Source organism: Sceloporus occidentalis, unplaced genomic scaffold (assembly GCF_023333645.1).
Source record: "Sceloporus occidentalis isolate IW3139 unplaced genomic scaffold, rSceOcc1.0.p SCAF_6, whole genome shotgun sequence".
NCBI classification, from domain to species: Eukaryota; Metazoa; Chordata; class Lepidosauria; order Squamata; family Phrynosomatidae; genus Sceloporus; species Sceloporus occidentalis.
In genome coordinates, this window is record NW_028316986.1 from 117,791,547 (window position 1) to 117,812,426 (window position 20,880).

Below are 20,880 nucleotides of genomic sequence, written 5' to 3' on the forward strand. Positions count from 1 at the left end.
GGACATAACCAAGCCTTCTGCTCTCCATTATTGCCAAGGCACACTTGCAAAAGAGTGATACTATAAAGGAGTGGTGTTCATGAAAGATGAGAAAATGCAAATAGCATCCAGCCGAAAGGATTAGTTTATGTGCTTTTGGCATGCTGCTCAGCATACATTAAGGAAGCTAAATTCTCATTCAGCTATGTCAGCAAAATATTTGAACTAGACCTGATACTCTACTTTGCATTCAGTGCAGTAAAAATGATCCTAACTTGCGAGTAAGAACAGTGTATGGAAAAGTCCAGATCCAGAATATATTTACAGGATACCATATGCAGACATGGATTCAAAGACCAATACAATTTCTCATGTGAAACAGATATGGGGATTTCTTAAGCAGCCCCTACTCATTAAAGAAAAGTAAAAAAATAGTGCAAGAGCTTAGACTGTTGTATTGAACCCTCATGGCCAATGAGAGATTCCAGCCCCCTCCATTGTCTGCAACCCCCTCCCAGTTCTCAACAATGTTCTGGCCCAACAATGCCCCCAAGCCCCCTACATTTCAATTCCCCACTTGGCCATGAAAACCCACTGGGTGACCCAGTGTTAGGTTCGCCTGAGGGTCCTCCTAAGTCAAAAATTACTTGAAGGCACACAACAATAATCTCTGGTATCTCTTGCAAGTGCATTTAAAATTATGTGTTGTATTAGGTTTTTTAAAAGTAAATGTTCAGAAAATGTGATGTTTTGAAGGAACTGCAGTTTCTTTTGTCTTGCAGGAAAAGCTTTGAGGTGTGTTCTTCAGGGGTGGACTGTTTGTTGAAGGTTTCAACCCAACTACAAAACATTGAGTCCTTGTTTGTTCTGCCTGAAGCCAGTCAAACTATGTCACAAATGGCAGTCATCAGAAGTCTCATATACATTCAAGGAGAAATTAATAAAACTGTAGATGACTTTGCTATCTGGAGGACACAACTGTTCAGTTCAATTTCACACTGTGATGGTAAAGACAATTCCTTTCTCTCTTCTAATTGATAAACCAATAGGTTTGTTTAAGTATTCCCTTATCATCTTTGAGCAGTTACATGCATGAATAAGTGCAGTAAAATTAGATCATAATTTTGCAAATGCTTCTTCGTATTTCTCTCTAGTTTGCACTGCCCAGTAATTCAAACACTAGGGTGAAGTCCCATGTTCAGGAGGAGGCAGGATTTTGTGGTTGTTTTTCGGCAGCCTTAGGCACACTTGGTAGCTTAATCCAAGGAATTAAAAGGAAGGACTTCAGCCCTTTATGAAAATGAGTAAGATCCTGCTCCAGGTGCAGATAGAAATGAAGAGTGTTCCACAATAGCAGAACCAGGTCCTGAAATGCTTGCAGCCTTGGACAACCACCAATCATCCTTTTCCTGTAGTTCTTAGTTTTCTAAATAATACATACCATGCTAGCCTAGCTGCCAAATTTTGAGAGAGGTTAGAGTTCAAGGTCTTAGGACCAAAAGCTTGTAATGAGCTCCGGCCTGAATTGGTAGCCAGTGGAGGGATCTACAAGGAACTGAAACACACAAATATTTAGGGAGATTTAAAACAACTTGGACACCACTATTCTGGATTAAAACCAGGGCAAACAGAGAACAGGAAGGTAAACCTGCCAGTAGGCTGTTACGATAGTCCAGCCATGAAATAACCAAGGCCTGGACACACAGATAGGCAGTCTGAATGGTCAAAAACCTATGGATCCTATCATGTTAAAAAGATGGATGTTACAAGCCTTTGCAGTTGCCCTGATAAAGGGGCATAGGGACAACTGATCATCCAGCAGGATGCCAAGGTCCAGGCAATTGAAATTCTGTGATGGTAGAGACATAGCCTGAGCCAAAGGCTATGATAAATCAACTGATGGCTGTGGTGGAGGAGATCCATCACCAAAAAATAATTTAACACTTGAGGCTATTTTGTGGACAAAGGAAGCCAAATTAGTTGTTGTAAGATCTTAAACTGAAGGATTCTTCTTCTAGCCAGCCACTGGATTCAGTAAGGTGTTCAAGGTACCAAATAACTGATGGGGTGGGTGTATGGGCTTGATCTTCTCCTGAATATAAGATCTCTGAGATTCCTCTACATGAGAATAATAAATTGTGCAGGTAGTCCTTGAGCTTGTCTGATGGGTTCTGTTTCCACTGTCTCTCCACCTGATGGACAGCATTTCATGTGCAGCTTTGCATGCAGCCAGGGTTTTGGTTGGTGCTGTTTAGCTAAGCGAATTCTTGCTTAAATAATTAGTCAACATAAGTATGTGCATGGTATTCCTTTTGCATTTGGTTCTTAGAGGTACAAGCATTTGTTTTCCTTTGTTTTCTTCTTGCCTGATTATGACATTCTGCCTTTCCTTTACTTAGGGGAACTTTTGTTTGGCAGGTTCCAAACAGCATGTTCAAGTCCTAACTTTTCCTTAGTTCAGGTCTTTCAGTTCTGTGCTCTGTTATGGTACCTGCAGCACCCTCATTCTGTCTTCTAACCTTAATGATGTTGTCCTTCTTGAGTTGGTGGTGTTGCAGTTAAGTTACATTTGCTGTGGTGGAACATAGATCTGTAATGTCATATTTGAGTGCCATAGCGATTAAGTGCATTCCCAATTACTATTTCTGTTTTTTCCAAAGGGGACAAAAAAATAGAAGATGGCTTTGTAGAACTCTTCTCAGAACAAATAGAACGTGCAATCCAAGCTGTGCTGAGTGCTATACAGTGTTTGGTGGAGAGGAGAAAAGAAAAAGATGAGGGCAGCCCCCTGAATGATGATGGTTAGATTTATTTCTTTATTTGCACTTCTTATTCTTTCAAATACATTTCCTGTGTAGAATTGAGCAGAAACATGCTGTGACACTTAGAGGTCATTTAGTAGAATTCTACTCCATATTATTATTGTTATTTGATACATATCATATTATTGTTATTACATTTATCCTGAGCTCAGGGTAGCTTCCAAAAGTTAAAACAGATGCAACTTAAAAATTCATTTAATACAGAAATTTAAAATCTAATTAAACTATCATTAGAATTAACTATAAGGGCCACTCCTTGAGAAATTAATGTTGAAACATTTTGGTAATCCTTTCTTTAACTTTAGTTTGATAATTCTATTTATATACTTCTTTTTTCAGGGGAAGAGACCTCAGTTAACAGTCTCAAATTAGGGCATTTAACTAAGCTCTTGGATGAAGACATCTGTGCAGATGTGAATTCTTTGCATGTACAGAAAATAATTTCAGTCATCTCAGAACTCCTGGAGCAACTGAAATCATATGGCGAGGATCACACTGCATACAAGTGTAAGGTAATAATCACCTGAAACATAGTATTGATCCTGATTGAGGTTCCTGCAGCTTGGCTGGTGGAAGCAAAGTGAAAAACAGGGACAATGGAAATTATCTCTCTGACCACTTTTTAAAAAGCTACCCCTCAAATGAAGGCTGGGCAATTACAAACTGGTGTATTTGCACAAAAAAAGCACACATTTTAATTGGATTTCTTCTATGTCTACAGCTCTTCAATCAATCCTGCCACTTACTGGTGCGTCTAATGCCGATACTTTACAAGTATTCCAGCATCATCCTCTTTTACCTTACTGTTTCTTTCACCACACATAGGAGCACTGGGAAATTGCTTTCTGTTCTAGCTAACATATTTACTGAACTGGCCCAGAAGGTAAGAAATGTTAGTTTAGCTTCCCAGCATATGTTGTAGATGTGATGGAAATGTTTCACATTTTACATTTTACAATACAATAAGGAGCCCTGGTGGCGCAGTGGTTAAATGCTTGTACTGCAGCCATTCACTCAAAACCACAAGGTTGTGAGTTCAAGACCAGCAAAGGGCCCAAGCTCGACTCAGGCTTGCATCCTTCCGAGGTCGCTAAAATGAGTACCCAGACTGTTGGGGGCAAATTAGCTTACTTGCTAATTAGCTTACTTGCTGTTCACCGCTATGATCTTTGGAATAGCGGTATATAAATTTTAAAAAATATGAACAGACCTATTTAGAAACAGAGGCGGGTTACAGACCGCCGAAAAGCGGTGGTCTGCTGCCGCCGCCGGTTACTGCATCTGGGAACTGCAGCAGCCAAACGGCTCGGTTCCCGGACGCAGCAGAGAAGGAGCGCAAAAATCACGCTCTTTCCTGGGCCCTGGATGTGACGCCTCGAGGCGCTAGTCGTGCACTTGCGGCGTCATATCCAGGGCGCAACGTGCGGACGCAGAGTGTCCGCTACGTAAAGATGGCGGCCCCCATGTGGGCAGGCAACACCATCTCTTACATGCTCCACACATACTAGGGTTGGGGGCTGTGAGGAAGAGATGGCTCTTCTTAACCCTAGTACGCGCGGAGCGCGTACTATGCAAGCGTTTGTAACGCGCCAGAGTTTTTGGAAACGTGAGATTATTGTTGTCATAATATATACTTATTTAGGTATGTGCTTTAATCTTTGATGCTGTCAAAGTTGGTTTTTTACTTTTACCCCTTTCTGATGTTAAAATGGGGGACTAGATGTGGAAATGTCATTTTTTTAATGTGCTGCATTGGACTGTAGTCTTCTAGCATGAAATAAGATGAATCTTCAGAATGCTACCATAAAAAAAGTCTCCACAATTATTTTCAGTGTGATTTTAGTTACACAGCAGTACCATTTTGCCAACTTTATATCCAGACGTTCATTTTGTAAAGTTTTAATGTACTTTAAATCACACCTGTAATGGAAGGTGTAGTGCAGATAGGACTGATAGTATAAACTCCCAAAGACAAATATGAAGCAATTTCATTTTATGCAAAGTAAATGATAATAAATAAATGTTAGCCTGTATATAAACTGCAAACTTGGAAGTTGATTCTTTTGAGCCTTTTTACAAGGTGTGCTTTTTCCTTTGGGAAAATATACAAAACAGCCCTTTAGTTACTTGGCAATTGATTTACCAGTAGTTTGTCAATCACTATAGAGAGATAATATAATCCTGTAGAGCCAGCATGATGTAGCAGTTCTTGTATTGGACTATGAATCTGGAGACCAGGGTTCAAATCCCTACTGAGCCATGGAATCCCAGTAGGTGACCTGGGGCAGGTCACATTCTCTCAGCTTCAGAGGAAGGCAAAGGCATACTCCTCTCTGAACAAATCTTGCAAAGAAAATACTGTGATAGGTTCACCTTAGGGTTGCCATAAGTCCAAAATGACTTGGAAACACACAACAAGAAAGCCCATCAGTCTGTCTGATATGAGAAAGTGTACAAGAAAGTAATTTAGCATGTTCTCCACTCCACCTAGAAGAAGTATTCATAGAAAGTATCATGAAGTCATGGACATAGGTTTGACAGAACAACCACAGAACTATTTCATTCTCTGCAAAATAAATGAAGATGCTGGCAGCCTATCTAAACATTGCAACTTTACGAGCTGATTGTAATCTTTTGTGTATTTTCTTTTGGAAAAATACACAAAACAACCCTTCAATTACGTGGCCATTGTATTATTTTGTCAATCAGTTACAGAAAGATAATATTCTGTAGAATCTCCATCATACTATTTGATGTGGGAAAGTGTAACTTAATGTGTTCTCTACTCCACCTAGAACAGGGGTAGGCAACACTTTTGAGCCGGGGGCCGGGTTGCTGTCCCTCAGACAACTGGGGGGCCGAAGCCAAAAAATAAATAATTAATTTTTTTAAAAAATTATATAAATAAATAAACCGGGCCAAATGTAGGACAAAATTTTCAAATGGAGGGCACTTTTTTTAAAAAAAGAAAAATGGCATACACACGAATAAATTTGCTGATTTTTTAAAAAATGTTAATATAAATGCATGTTTCTTTTTTTTAGAAATAATTTTATTATTAAAATATCAAATATATATGATACAAAGCTGCAACAAAACCAAGTTACACATAAGATATTACTAATACAAAAAGGAAAAGAAAAAAAAGGAAAAAAATAACTACTACCTACTACCTTATCTAAGTGCATACATACAAACAGACAGAAAAATATATATATATAAAATAAAATAAAAAACCATTTAAAAACAACCTTCCCATCCTTTAAACTGAATATTTAAATTGCATCATTTATTATGACTTTCCTTTAATTCCTCTTAAGTTTCATACTATTTTCTCTCTTTCACATACATTACTAAGGCTTTCTATATCTATTTTCTCATATAACTGCGTAAATATTGTTATTGTTATTAATAATATCTTCACTTAAGTGTCCTATTAACTTAACTTTTACTATATACAATAATATTCCTTTATACCAACAATTGCCAATATTGTCTTAACAACTTTAATTCCTTAGCAATTTATAATTCTCTTATTTATCCTGTATCATTCTTATATCTTAATCAGATTTCATTTGTCCCATTTCCGTTAGATATTTCATAATCGGTTCCCATTGTTTTTCAACTTCATTAAATGACTCATTCTTAAGCAAATATGTCAATTTATCTGAGATCATCATATCATATATCTTGTCATACCATTCTTTTAGTGTTGGGGTTTCTTTACTTTTCCATTTCTTTGCATAGACCATTCTTGCTGCCGATATCACATAAAATATCGATTTACCATATCTTCTCTCAATATTTCCATCTTTTATCATTCCTAATAGGAATAATAATATATCTTTCTTTATTTTGATGCTTAGTACTTTCTCAATTTCTTCATGCACTTGTTTCCAAAATATTTCCGCTTTCTTGCAATCCCACCACATATGTTTGAAGGTTCCTACATTTTTTTTACAGTTCCAACATTCTAGTTTCTGATCTTTGTTTATCTTACAGATTTTTTCTGGTGTTAGATACCATTTATATTGCATTTTATAATAATTTTCCCTAATATCAGCACAGAGTGTATATTTAATCATTTTGTTCCAGTTTTTCTCCCATTCATCTAACATAATTGGTCTTCCTATATCTTGTGCCCAGGTTCATGAAATGTTTTATTGTTTCACTTTCCATTTCTAAATCTAATAATACTTTATATAATTTGGATATTTTATGTTCTTCATCATTTATTATTATTTTTGCTAATTGTGTTACTTCCTTTTCGATTTCAAATACTTTAGAGTCTGATTTGTACCTTGCCACCATTTGCATATACAGAAACCAATTACATTTCATCCCCTCTTCACTTAATTCTTCCATTGTTTTTAATCTATATTGCCCTAGTTCCTTTTTCAGTATGTCTTCATATGTTACCCAATCTGTTTCTTTCATTTTTTTCCTCCTGAAAAACGCTTCATTAATTGATGTCCATCTAGGAATTTTTTGTATAATGTGTGGTTTATATTTTGTCCATATTCTGAAAAGTGATTTTCTTATCAAATGATTATTAAAATTTTGGTTTACTTTAATCTTATCATATATGAGATATCCATGCCACCCATAAGTATTGTCAAAACCTTCCAAATCTAGTAATTTATGATTTTTAACTTGTATCCAATCTTTTATCCAATTTAAACAGCATGCGTTATAATATATCCTGAACTTTGGTAGGCCTAGTCCTCCTTTTTCTTTCCTGTCTTGTAAAATTTTCAATTTAACTCTTGGTTTCCTGTTATTCCAAATCAGGGGTAGGCAACCTGTGGCCCGTGGGCCGGATGCGGCCCGGCAAGGCCTTGGGACCGGCCCCAGCCTGGTCCTGCCGCCGATTGCCACCGGGGCCTTTGGGGGGCAATTGTCTATAGAAGCCTCAGAAACAAGCATTTATATTAACATTTTTTTAAAAATCAGCAATTTTTTTTTGCGTGTCCTCCATTTTTTTTAAAAAAGTGTCTTCCATTTGAAAATTTTGTCCTACATTTGTCCTGGTTTATTTATATATTTAATTTTTTTAATTATTTAATTATTTATTTTCTGGCTTCGGCCCCCCAGTTGTCTGAGGGACAGCAACCTGGCCCCCGGCTCAAAAAGGTTGCCTACCCCTGTTCCAAATGAAATTGGCCAAATCTCTTTCCCATGTTATGAAATGTTTATCATTTATAATTATTGGAATGTTTTGAAACAAAAATAACAATTTGGGGGTTACATTCATTTGTATAGTAGATATTCTTCCTAGCCATGATATGTTTAAATTGTTCCAATATTGCAAATCTTCCTTTATTTCTTTCCATAATCTTTCATAATTGTTCTTGAACAGTTCTGAATTTTTCCTTGTAATTTGGATTCCTAGGTATTTGACCTTTTCTTTTGTTTCACATCCTGATATTTTTCGAATTTCTTCTTTGTCTTTTTTATTTATATTTAAAGTCAAAATACATGTCTTATTCTTGTTGATTTTCAGACCTGCCAGATCTCCAAATTCTTTAATAATTCTAAATGCTGAGGGTATTGTTTCTAGAGGGTTTGATAGTGTTAAAACTATATCATCTGCATATGATTTTAATTTAAATTCCGAATTCCTAATTTTTATACCAGTAATTTCTTTATTATCCCTAATTTTGTTATTTAATATTTCTATAGCTATGATAAAAAGTAATGGGGAGAGTGGGCAACCTTGTCTTGTTCCTTTTTCAATTTTGATAATTTGATTTTTTTGTCCATTGATCAGTATTTTAGCCTTTTGTTCATTATAAATTGCTTGTATCCACTTTACAAATTTTCCCCTCATTTTCATTTCATTTAATACACTAATCATATACTCACAATTTAAGTTGTCAAAGGCCTTTTCCGCGTCCAGGAATATTAAAGCTGCTTGTCTGTCCTTCCTTTTTTCAAAATATTCAATTATATCTATAATATTCCGGATGTTATCTTTTATTTGTCTTTTTGGTAGAAAGCCCGATTGATCCTGATTAATCCAATTACATAAAAAAATTTTTAGTCTTTCTGCTAATATCCCTGTAAAAATTTTGTAGTCTAAATTTAGTAAAGAAATTGGCCTATAGTTTTTGACATCTTCTAGATCTTTATCTTGTTTCGGGATTAGAGTTATGTATGAAAGCTTCCACGATTCTGGGATTTCCTTTTGCAAGATTTCATTCATCACTATTTGGAGTGGTCCAACTAATTTTTCTCCTAATTTTTGATAATAAATGCATGTTTCTGAGGCTTCTATAGACAATTGCCCCCTCTTCCCCCCTTCCCCGCCTCCTCCTCATAGGCGGCAATCAGTGGCAGGACCGGACTGGGGCCGGTCCCAAGGCCTCGCCGGGCCGCATCCGGCCCGCGGGCCACAGGTTGCCTACCCCTGACCTAGAAGAAAGTATCAGGAAGCACTGTTTGAGTGTTAAAATCACGTGTTTTTACAATTCTTAGGGGTTCTGTTTACCAAAAGAACTAACAGAGGATGCTGCAGGAGAGGGAGGAACAGAGTTCCATGATTATGAAGGAGGAGGCCTTGGAGAAGGGGAAGGCAAAAAGGATGTGAGTGACAAGATAGAACATGAAGATCAGGTATGTGGAAATAGAATGTATGACAGTGTCCCCAGAATAGCTAGGATTCTGGCCTCTCTTTTTTCACATTCTTGCTCATAGTTAATAAATAGTAGAGGCATCCTGAAAAGGTGTATGGAAAACATGAAAAATGTATGTGTGTTTTTAGTGAAGGAAGGCTAATAGTTTTCAGTAGATTTCAGAGTAACTTCCATCTTCTCACCCACCTGTATGTTACTATACAAAAAAAAAATCACACTGAATTCAAAAGTTGAAGTCCAGTTATGTCTTTCTGATTAGTAAAATCACCTATTATAACTGAGGTTACATTCCAATTCATTATAAACATGTTTTAGTTGACAAGTGAAAAAAATAATGGTACTTAAAGAAACCAGAATAATTGTTAGCAAATTATTCCAGGTGGAAGATACTTACCAGAAGGGTCAAGAAAAACAAAATGAAGACCCAGAATCTAAGTCAGATATTGAAGGAGAAGACAATGCAGTTGAAATGTCAGAGGATTTTGAAGGAAAAACATATGATGGTGAGAAAGAAAGTCAAGGTATGTATCTAGCAATATAGGCTTCACTTTTCTGTACTGGATGGTTTAGGATCACATAAAACAGTTCAGTTATCCCTATCCTTGGATTGAAATCATTCTTATTGTCTCATCAAAAGATTACAGAATAAATGTTTTGTGCGCATTGATGAGAAGTACTTGCACAAAATTCACACAGAATATGAGGCAAGCAGCTTTCTAATATCTGTGGTAAAACTGAATTCCATATCAAGAAACTGTAGGTGCTGCTGCTTTCTCACAGTGTTTAATAGGGGAGAAGTTTGTGGAGTTAATGGCTGCTGTTGATCTTGTATGATTCTATGGTTGAATGAAATCTATTTTCAGAATTCTTTATTTCTGAAAATAATTGCAGAATATTAAATTGGCAACAGATTTCCAACTGTTTGATGATTGCATAATATATATCAACATTAAAATATAATAGGTATCATCAATGGCACTCCTTTACTGGGTGTCACCTGTGCAGGGCTTCCGGGGGTGGCATATGCTCCTGCCATCCCGTGCTCCCCCATGCATGCTCCTGGTCCTTGCCATCCCACGCTCCCCCACACTCGCTGATTCCTCCATGGAGTCCCACCTCTCCTGCACTCCCTCAATTTGGGGGTATATGTGCAGCGGAGCACAGGAGGGGTGGAGCAAGGACAGGGTGCACAGGAGAGAGTGCTGAGGGGTGGGCCCAACCAGGTATCACCACCTTCTGTGGTGTCACCCAGTCTGGTCTGCAACACTGCACCCCCACCCCCTCAGTGATGCTACTGGATGTCACATGCATACAACAAATATAGGGCAGCTAATATTCCAACACTACAGTGGACCCTTCCCTTACGCGGGGTATCTGTTCTGTACCCCCCCACGAAAGGGAAAAAACACATATGCTTGAGTCCCATTAGTAGTAATGGGGCTCGTGCCTGCTGCGTGGCACAGGGTGCGCTGTGGGCGCAAACCCCATTACTACTTCTGGGGTGAATGAGATTTTTTCTGGCGCGACTTCCAGCATAAGTTGGAAGCTGCGTAAGGTGCACACACTATAACACGGACACACTGTATTTATATGTTTATATAGGTGCAAATAATTGATTGGTATTCTGGGTGACCGTCGATGAGTCACACTCTGCCCCAGAAAACCCCATGGTAGGTTCACCTGAGGATCATCATGAGTTTGAAACAATTTGAAGGCACACAATAACAATTCTCCATTTAACAAATGCAAAACATATAGTCTCGTATTGGGATCCACTCCCTCTTCATGCCATATCAGTGATTTTGCAGAGTTCTGTAAGGGAATCTGAGTGCTCTTGAAGGCTTGCATTGGACACTGTTTTCTTATGCAGAAGATGATGAAAACTCTGATGATGATGAAGATTTAGATAAACAAATGGGAAATCTTGGAGATGCTGAAGCTGACAAATTGGATGAGAGGCTTTGGGGAGATGATGATGATGATGACGACGATGATAATGATGAAAGTGATCATGAGGAAAATGTAACAGAAACTGGACCAGGAATGGATGAGGTAAAAAATAATAATGAGTGTATGTTCTGAGTGGAAATATTATAATACTTGCCATTTGTCAGTGGAATGGGACAGTTGTATTTATGCTCTTCCTAATATACTGTACATGGAACGTTAGTATTATTCCATTAACCAGATGAAGCCAGATGTTCATTCATCTTATGTACCTTGAAGACAATAGGAAAAACAGTGGTCTGAAAGCTGGAATTGTGTGTGACTTTGTAGTCAAGATGTAAAACTGACAGTATTTCAATCATATGGGTTTTAGTACAATTTTTAATATAGCCATTGTGTACAGTAGTGGCTTACATAACAGCTGTAGTTCAGGTATTTGTCTGGATATGTCCAGGCATGTATGCAGTCCCTGCCCCAGTATCTCTGCACACACAGACTCTTCAGAGTACTCAGTTACAGGGTGACTTATGCATGCATTCAGTTGAACACTTGGAAACCTCTTCAGGTCTTCATGGGGTTTGGTTGTTGGAAACACTAGAGTAAATGGATATTTCTTTCAGCAGTCACGTAAAATGCCAGTGACATAACACATACCTTTAAATATCCCGTATGGGTCTTGGCCGTATTTAGCCATGAGGCCATTTCATTTTCCTAATTGTGTAGTACCTTACATTAATCCCTGTTGAAACTCATTTTGCTAGTTTTGGCCCAGATGTTACTGAAAGCTATAGCTTTCCACATTGTAAGAGATTGTGAGGTTCTTGGTAGGAAGCTGTAGGACATTACAACTATAGTTGCTATTTCATCATTACTGCCTGTTTACCACTTTTGTGCCAGAGTGTTATGATAACCATTGCTGTCAGAAGCATAATAAATGAAGTTGCTTGTCTTAGTAGCTTTGACAGTTAGAAGGATCAATAGATTTTTTTTTCTTGAAAAAATTAGGGTGATTCAGAACTTGTGGCCAAAGATGACAACGTGGATGTTGATAATAAAAAGGATAAAAAACCACCCAAAGATGAAGAAAAAGAGAACCAAGCAGATGGTGGAGAAACCAGAGAGAAGATCCATGAACAAATAGATGAGGTAATAAGAGTCTTTACAGCAATCCTATACTAACATGATCTGTATGTAATTTTAGTTTATTTCAACAGAATCTATGCAAGTTGGTGTAGGCTTAGTTGTAATCACATAGCCTGGACAATTGGTATAGCTAGTTTAAACTCATCTTGTACTGTATTTAATAGTTGTATAGAAGAAAGCAGTTTTGTGTACTCCAGAGTCTCTGTATACAGAGGTGGACAACTGGGGGAATTCAAGGAGACAGTATAAGTCCCTCCCCAAGAGAACTTGGAGGACTGCCCCCATAGCAATTTTTCACCCCTGAGGGTCATAAAAATAGCTATGGGCTGCACACTGGAGGCTGTAGTTGAAGGAGGATTAAAATGTTGATGACATGTGACTACTTCTCCTGACATTGTTGGATTCTCAGCCAAAGCACTGGGTGAAAATTTTCCACCTGGTGCTTCAGCCTGGATCTCGGCTTTTGTACCATAGCTCCTTCTCCCCATGGAGTGGGACAGGGAACTGTAGGAGAATTTGTTTGCCCCACCTCACATATCTTCATAAAATGAATACAGGATGAACCAAGTTGGCCAGCATTTCCAAGAGCCCATAAAAACGCTGACTGCCAAGTGTCCAACTTAGCTCTGTCTTTTATTCCCCCACAGGAATGAAAAGTGTATATGGACACAAAGATTCTCAGCCAGCACCTTAAAGCAATGGCTGATAATGGAACATGGATTCTTCTTTACCTTTGATTGGCAACAACACTGTGTAGAGATATCCCTGCTGTTAGCTCCATTCTCTGACTGGAGATAATAGGAATTCCATTTTCCCCTTTGAGTGGAGAAGCACATTCTCCATTGGGCTAGATCCAACTCTACAAGCCAAATTTCCCCCTGCCATAATCTATGTAAATAACTTGTTTTGTTTCCCATGTCATTCCACTTGTGTCAAAAATGTTCAAGTTGGTTTCCCATATGATGGCTACCTTGGAACTAACACTTCAGGGCCTTTTTTAAAAAAAACACACACATTGTAATTTTACGCAAGTAGATGCCCAGTCCTGTCATGTATACCTTGACAATTAATGTTATGTGGCTTTCAACTTGATTAGTGATCCAGAATGCTTCCCTATCCATGTTCCAATGACACTTGTACAACTTGATACATGCTGTAAAGAAGATGCACTTTGCCAAGTTCGGACTCAAAATAAAACAACTTTGAAAAGGCTTTTAAAATATGTGTTGGTAGTGACTGTGCAAGGTTTAGGATCCCCCCTTTGATGTCTGTTTGCATTGAGAACAACCTTCAGTCTTAAGTTGAAATAGGCTTCCTTGATACCTTTTTGGATCTTTTCTGTTTGGGCTGGTCTGAACATAACATCAAGAGTCATAATAATGTTTTTTATGCACTGCCTTCTGTCTTGATTCTTCTTGTGATATGACTTTTCTTCACTTAACAGCGTGAATATGATGAGAATGAGGTAGATCCCTATCATGGAAAAGATGAGAAACAGCCTGAACCTGAAGGCCTAGATCTTCCTCCTGACCTGAACCTAGAAAATGGAGAAAAGGATGATGAGGACAATGAAGAAGAAGGTACAGTGTAACAATGTTTTGTTACAAGTAGACAACAAAGATGCACAAATGTTATGTATTGTCTATTGTCCACTGTCTGGCTCTAATTGGACACTAAATGCAGGTGAGCAGATTGAACTTGTGTCCAGCCAGGTTTGTTGATTGGTAGGATTTGTGGAAAATAAGGACTGCTCCTGGTAGAGATTAGCCTTAGCTGATCATTCATTTTTTAAACTTGTATTTTGCATATTTATAGTGTTTTAACTTGGACTGTTTTAGATTTGTAAGCCACCTTGAGTCCCTGTACTGGGAGGAAGGCGGGATATAAATAAACGTTGTTGTTATTATTATTATTATTATTATTATTGGTTATAATTGTTGGTTGTTCACAAATTCATTGTTATGTCCTGGGTATTTGTATTCTGGAAATTTTTGAGATAACTCTATGTGGTAAAAAGATTACTGCCTTTTTCTTTCATATTTGGAGTTTGTTTTCATATTTGCTCAACTTGACTGCTATAGCTCAGTTGTAGTGAAAGTTGCCTATGATAACTCTTAGGAAGTTCCTATGAATTCTTTTCCTACTTCCTGATGGACCTGCACTGTCATCATCATTGTTATTTACTACTGTTCCACTATTGCCTTGCATGCTTTATTCTCACAGTCTTGCTTATGACCTTATGGGAAAAGCAGTCTGGTAACTTCTCAGTCAAATCAGTTATGGGGTTAAACTGATTCCTCTGTATTTGAATGTGTTACATCGCTCACACCCTGGACACTAGGATCCTTTTCACATGGCTATTTAGCAGTTCTTGTTTTCAGTATAAATAGATGAGAAGTGGCTGAATGTATTCTTTTTATGGATATGAAACAAATATCTGTCAGCTTCTGATACACTCACATTTCAAGCAGAGGTGCACAGTTGGAACAAGAGATTTCCCTGAATCATTCAGTAATCCTTAGGTCTACCTCACACCCAATGCTGGAGCACTAAATAGCATGAGGTGTGATAGGAGGATGCACAGCAAGGGCTTAGGTCCAAGAGCAACGAGTTAATCAAACTTTTCTAAATTATTATTAGGTTTTAAGGTATGTTCTTCCTTGCCCTTTTTTGTTGCTCAGTACCACTGACATTTGTATGTGAGTATGATCAATATAATCTCTTCCTACTTAATTGATGACTTCTTTGTGGTTAATATCAGACACAGGTTTGGGCTTTGAAAAAAAATACTGTGATACTGAATTTCTGTATTACATTAACAGTGTTTACTATGTCAAGAAAGAGTAATGCTTTTAAATATAAAATTACAGTTTCTAACAACTCAGCAGCTGTTTTAAATACATACACACACACTTAATCTGTTTTCTGAAAAATGTGTCTTTTTTCATTAGGAGAAAATCCTTTTGAGATTGATGAGAAGACCATGAATGTAGATGAAAAAGAGATGAAGGAGAAGAATTCTGAAGATATGGGTGAAGATGATCAGGATCCTGAGCAACTTGAAAAGGAGCCCTCTGAAGATAAAGGTGAAGAAGAAGATAAAATGGAAGAAGAAACAACAGACGAAGGAAACACAGAGAATCCTGAGGAAAATGCAGGTGATGAAGAAAAAGAAGAATCCTCAACAGAAGACCAGAAAGAATCCCCTGAAGCAGACAGTGGAAAGGGCATCCCAGATTCCAATCAAGGCCTTAATCCTCAGGTTTTACTTTTTACTTTGTCAGTACTTATTTTTTTCTATTAAGGAGGCATATGAGGAAATGTATATGATACAAGGCTAAAATTGCAATAAGTGGTAGCAATACTCTAATTATTCAAGCAACAGATAGATCTTCTTTAGTATAAATCTCTTTCTGGGTATCCTTCCATCATATACATAATTTAATTGCTTTCAGGAAAATGAGGATGTCAGTAATCCTGACCAAGATGAACATTTAACTGATGCTGTTGAGAGAATGGAACATGAAACATATGGACAAGCAGGAGAAGAGAACCTGCAGAGTGACACTGCTGTAGAACTGGCTGGAACTACTTCTGAGAAGGATCAGGCGAAAGAGGTGAAATGGAGAAACTTGTGTAGACTGTGTTTTTGAAAACTTCAGAAGCACAATTTTCAGGATTGTCTTCAGAGCTGTTGTCTTTCCATGCAAATGCAATGTACCCCATTTCTCTTTTCATAATTAGGATTTAATGGTATAAGAGAAATCTCTTCCATAATAAGTGAAAATGCTGCCTGTGGAATGAGCATTCTTTGGTGTAAACGTTATACTTCAAATATTATACTCTCTCTCTACACACACACACACACACACACTTACATGTTTAGATACACACAGACACGTACACTGTAAACTTGTAATATAGACTGTATATGTAAACTGTAAGCTTACAGTCAGAAGATGACAAAAATTTTGAAATACTGTGTTTTACATGAGGCTAGAAAACTAGCTCCAAGTTTAAATAATTTAAATTTCAAAGTTTTTGTCATCTAGGACTGTACAGTTTTACCAGGAATCACACTCTGTGATCCAAAAGCCACTAAATATTCCGTACGATTCTTTGCACAGCATTACAATTGACTCAAAGGTGTGTTCTCAGAAGTACAATCTAACATTACCTTTGTGTTTGGAAGACCATAGTTACCTTCCTTAATCCTAGGGTGTTTTTTTTTGGGGGGGGGGGTGCTGTTTTAGCAGCCACTGTATCATTTTGAACATTTCGTTTACAGGAGCATGGAACTGGAACTGCTGATGCAAATCAGTCAGAAGGACATGAATCTGAATTAATGGCACGGCTAGCTTCTGAGAAACAAAGCAGAAAACATACGCAGGTTTGTCATTCATAATTTTAAAACTTTGTAAGGTTAACTTGGAAAAAAGAAGTTATTAGATCTGCATTTCTTGAACTAACATGGTTTGGGACTCGTCTACCATCTTTCACACTTTCTGAATATGTGTCACATATTCTGTTCCAGAAATAATGTGTTCCCAGCTCAAAAAATGTTGCATTCAAAAATGCATATTTTTTCAAGTGAGTGTATTTAGTTAAATTCAGATTTCATGTCGTTTTTTTAAAATTGCAGAATGATGCAAAAATAGATCAAAATCAGTCTCTACTAATCATTCACCTGCTGCTGAGATTGATTATGGCACTACAGTTGTCCCTTACGATTCACAGGGGATCCGTTCTGGACCCACCCACCCCACCGCAAATCATAAAAACTGCAAATATTGGAGCCCCATTGTTTTCAGTGGCTGTGCACTCCTGCATGAGCACTGTGGGCACACACACCATTTTGTCCCTCTTGGCTTCCCATCCGTGGAAATTCAAAACCGCGAACGGGAAGTCAGCGAATCTGGAGGGATGACTGTATTTCTTCCTGTCCACTTTGCTTAACAAAAGAAAGCAGAAGGGAGGTTTGGCAGCATAATTTCAAATCAGCTTGAGACTTTGGAGAGCCATTAGTAGAGTAAATAGTAGAGGCTCATAGAGGATGTATTAAATCCTTACTCTAAGGCTGCTTGATATGATGATAGTACTGATGAAGCTGATATCTTAAGAGATGCAGTTGGAGTACTGCTTGTGCACCTGCTTGTGTTAAATGCAGTGTTTTTCCAACCTTCAGAAGACTTTTCCATCATTAGTAGAACCCTTTTGCACTCATAATCTCATCTCTGAGTAACAATGAGGGGTTAACAGAGCTTTGAAACATGAGTTTGGGTTTGGTTAGCCCCACATAGAACACATGGCTACACTTGTCTTTTTTTCCAGAGTTTCAAGAGAAAACCCGGACAAGCTGACAACGAGCGCTCAACAGGTGATCACAGTCAACATGTTCACAAGCGACTGCGAACTGTAGAGTCCAGCAATGAAACAGAGCAGACTTCAGAACAGCCAGAACAAAATATGGGAGAAGCTGATGCTTTTGAGCACATTAAACAAGGCAGTGAATCCTATGATGCACAGACCTATGGTATGGCAGCCTTCACTTCATGTTTTCAGAAGGACAGATGATTTTCAATCCTCTTCAGCACTACTATTTCATGGTTAAATGAGAATGAAAATGCTGTCTCTATTGCCATGTAAACAATGAAATTATGCTTACAGGGTTGGATGATAAATATTGTAGGCAACAACCCTATTATATTTGCACTGAATTTTATTTAAGAGGAGTTTTCTCTTAGTTAATTCTCTGTCATTGAGAATGCAGTCCTTGTACATACTTACCTGAGTGCCAGTACCATTGACGTTAGTAGAGCTTACTTCTAAGTAGATGTGCACAAAATCACACTCTTAAACATTCTAAGTCTTATGGAATGCCACATTTCTCTTTAAACAGCTACTTAGTTTTAAACCAAATTTAAAGCAATTTTAAAAAATAATCCTCTAAGATGCTTCCCAGTTTTGTCGTAGTCTACAAATCCATACTGCAGCCCATGATCTCAAGCTGTATAACCCACTATTAACAGTGTTGTCCAGAGATTTCTTATGCAGTCATGAACTTAGTAGTTAGGTTGCTTTTTTTTTCTTCAAGTTTTATTAATAAAAAAAAACATGTATACAAATACAAGTGTACAAATACAAGTACACATACATTATCACATATCAAACATATCAAACATCTATACCTTAACTACAAAAAAACAACCTTACTACAATACAAATATATTTGTATAGTAGTTAGGTTGCTTTGAAGATAATGGCCCTGCCCCTAGCATGTCAGTGGCCCAGTTTTTCCATTTTCATGTAACCCTTGTGAACTGATTTTTATGCTATATATTCTAGATGTCATTTTTAAAAACTAAATGTTCTTATATTCAGTGTAGATGTTGTTGAAGTCACCTGAATTATGAAATATCAGTCTGGCAACACCTTGTATAATTTGTTGTTCAGTTCGTTCCTCCTGAAAAGTACATATTCATGATCATGTTAAGATCTTAATGTTTACCCGATGCTTATTTAAGTATTCTGTCTTGAGTTAATACTTACAAAATGAAATAAATAACTAAAATTCTATTGTTTATGCTGGTTAGGGTTGATGGAAGTTGCATTTCAACAATATTTGGAGACCTTATCTGCCCAACCTGAACTCTAGAGGATAGGATAGCTTACTTAAGATAATTTGGCCATCTGTGGAAACTCACTGAGGTGACAATTTCCATACCTTTTTAATTCTCCACAGCACACAGATTCCTTCACTTGGTGAGGAAGCTGCGCTATGAATTTTTAAAGTTCCCACTTCATTGTTGCTGCTACTATGGCTAAACTGTCATTCTTAGCAATATGAAAAGAGTAAATGCTGGCTCTATTTTATGTTTTAGTTTTAAAGAATACTAAAAATAATGCCTCCGGAGCATCTTCAGCACTCCAAAGTGCTAATAAATGTTAGCTGTTATAATATTTCACCAGCTTGTATTGCTTCTCCCCTTCACATGCAGTTATAAAACAGGGCTTCAGATGTTTGATGTTCATTAGGGCATTATATTATTTTATTATTATATTATTTTAAGGTTTTGTGATTTGATTTGATTTGATTTGTTTATGCTCTCTCTCTCCCCCACCCCCCAGATGTTGCTAGTAAAGAACAACAAGAAACTATCATGCCTGTTAATGAAGATAATGAAGAACCAGTTTCTGAAGATGTAGCTATGGAAACAGAAGCTCAAAATGTTGAGGATCTTAAAGCTGCAGACACAGAGAAGCTGAATCCAGAAATGAAAATGTCTTCCAAATCAAGTAAATTGTCCACTTACTATTTCAAGAATTTTGTTCTTCTGGATTATTTTTTATTGTTATTTATGTTCCTAATAGTAGGGTATATGTGCAGTGTAACCATACAGTAGTTGGAATGGATGAAAATAATATTAGGGATGTCTGTGCTGTTCAACTCTAGAATCAGAGGAATTGGAATTGGATGTCCAAGCTTTCAATATGGAAGAGGAGGAAGGACATGGAAAAGAGAAATCGCCACCAGAAATAAAGCCAGAGAGAAATAAATACTCCACTATACATACTGCTCATCAGTTCTTGAAAGATACTGCATTCCAGGTAAACAGCCAGTAACACTAGGAAAGAACCATTTTATATTGGCTGTCCAGTTAAGCATATGTGACCAAATAGTGCCTCCTGACCCATACCCCCACCCAAAAAGAATCTCAGGGCACAGGCAGGTGGCATTTCCTCACACCAGCTAGCAAGAGTGTCACCACCAGACCCCGGACCATGTTGCAATTCATGTCACAGTTGGCAGGATGTTGGCAGGATGGGGGTGAAAATGTCATTTGTCCATGTCCTCATCATCATCAGAAAAGACCCCCTTCTCTCCATGTGGCAGCTACCTAGTAAAGTAGCTTGGGGGGCAGTTACAATCATGGCAGTAGTGCCACAGTCATGAATAGGGTAGAACATGAATATGGATGTGCTACAGATGCATAACTCCAGGTTATATACCCATAAGTGATCCTGAATTCTGGTCAGGATATTCTGATGGAGTACAGATGAAGTCTTTGAAATCTAATGATTTAAGATCAAATTTCTAAGGTTTTAAACTGTTTTAATTTATATTAATTATTACATTGTTTAATAAGTTTTAGACTGTTTAAATTGCCCTTCATTGTTACTTATGTAAATTGTTTTAAACTTGTTTTTGTCGGTATGCAAGCCTGAAATCTTGCAGGATATAGGGTGAAATATAAATAATTGAATACAATGAATAAATGTAATTGATTGATTGAAAAGACATGTGTAACAATGGGCTGAATATAGTGGTTCAGGATCCCCACTGTCTCTGTAGA

General features: G+C 37.5%; 1 protein-coding gene across 2 annotated transcripts in view; it reads left to right on the top strand.

The window, feature by feature from the left end:
- MDN1 (midasin AAA ATPase 1) overlaps positions 1-20,880 on the top strand; it is a 173,294-nt gene that overhangs the window by 141,374 nt on the left and 11,040 nt on the right. For both annotated transcript variants that reach the window (XM_089530729.1, XM_089530730.1), the window contains exons 80-94: positions 762-985; positions 2,640-2,780; positions 3,141-3,313; positions 3,523-3,684; positions 9,279-9,416; positions 9,816-9,957; positions 11,307-11,488; positions 12,389-12,529; positions 13,971-14,106; positions 15,478-15,788; positions 15,982-16,143; positions 16,815-16,916; positions 17,858-18,059; positions 19,655-19,822; positions 19,980-20,134. In XM_089530729.1, the coding sequence (XP_089386855.1) occupies positions 762-985; positions 2,640-2,780; positions 3,141-3,313; positions 3,523-3,684; positions 9,279-9,416; positions 9,816-9,957; positions 11,307-11,488; positions 12,389-12,529; positions 13,971-14,106; positions 15,478-15,788; positions 15,982-16,143; positions 16,815-16,916; positions 17,858-18,059; positions 19,655-19,822; positions 19,980-20,134 (2,539 nt within the window). The remainder of the gene's footprint in view (positions 1-761; positions 986-2,639; positions 2,781-3,140; positions 3,314-3,522; positions 3,685-9,278; positions 9,417-9,815; positions 9,958-11,306; positions 11,489-12,388; positions 12,530-13,970; positions 14,107-15,477; positions 15,789-15,981; positions 16,144-16,814; positions 16,917-17,857; positions 18,060-19,654; positions 19,823-19,979; positions 20,135-20,880) is intronic.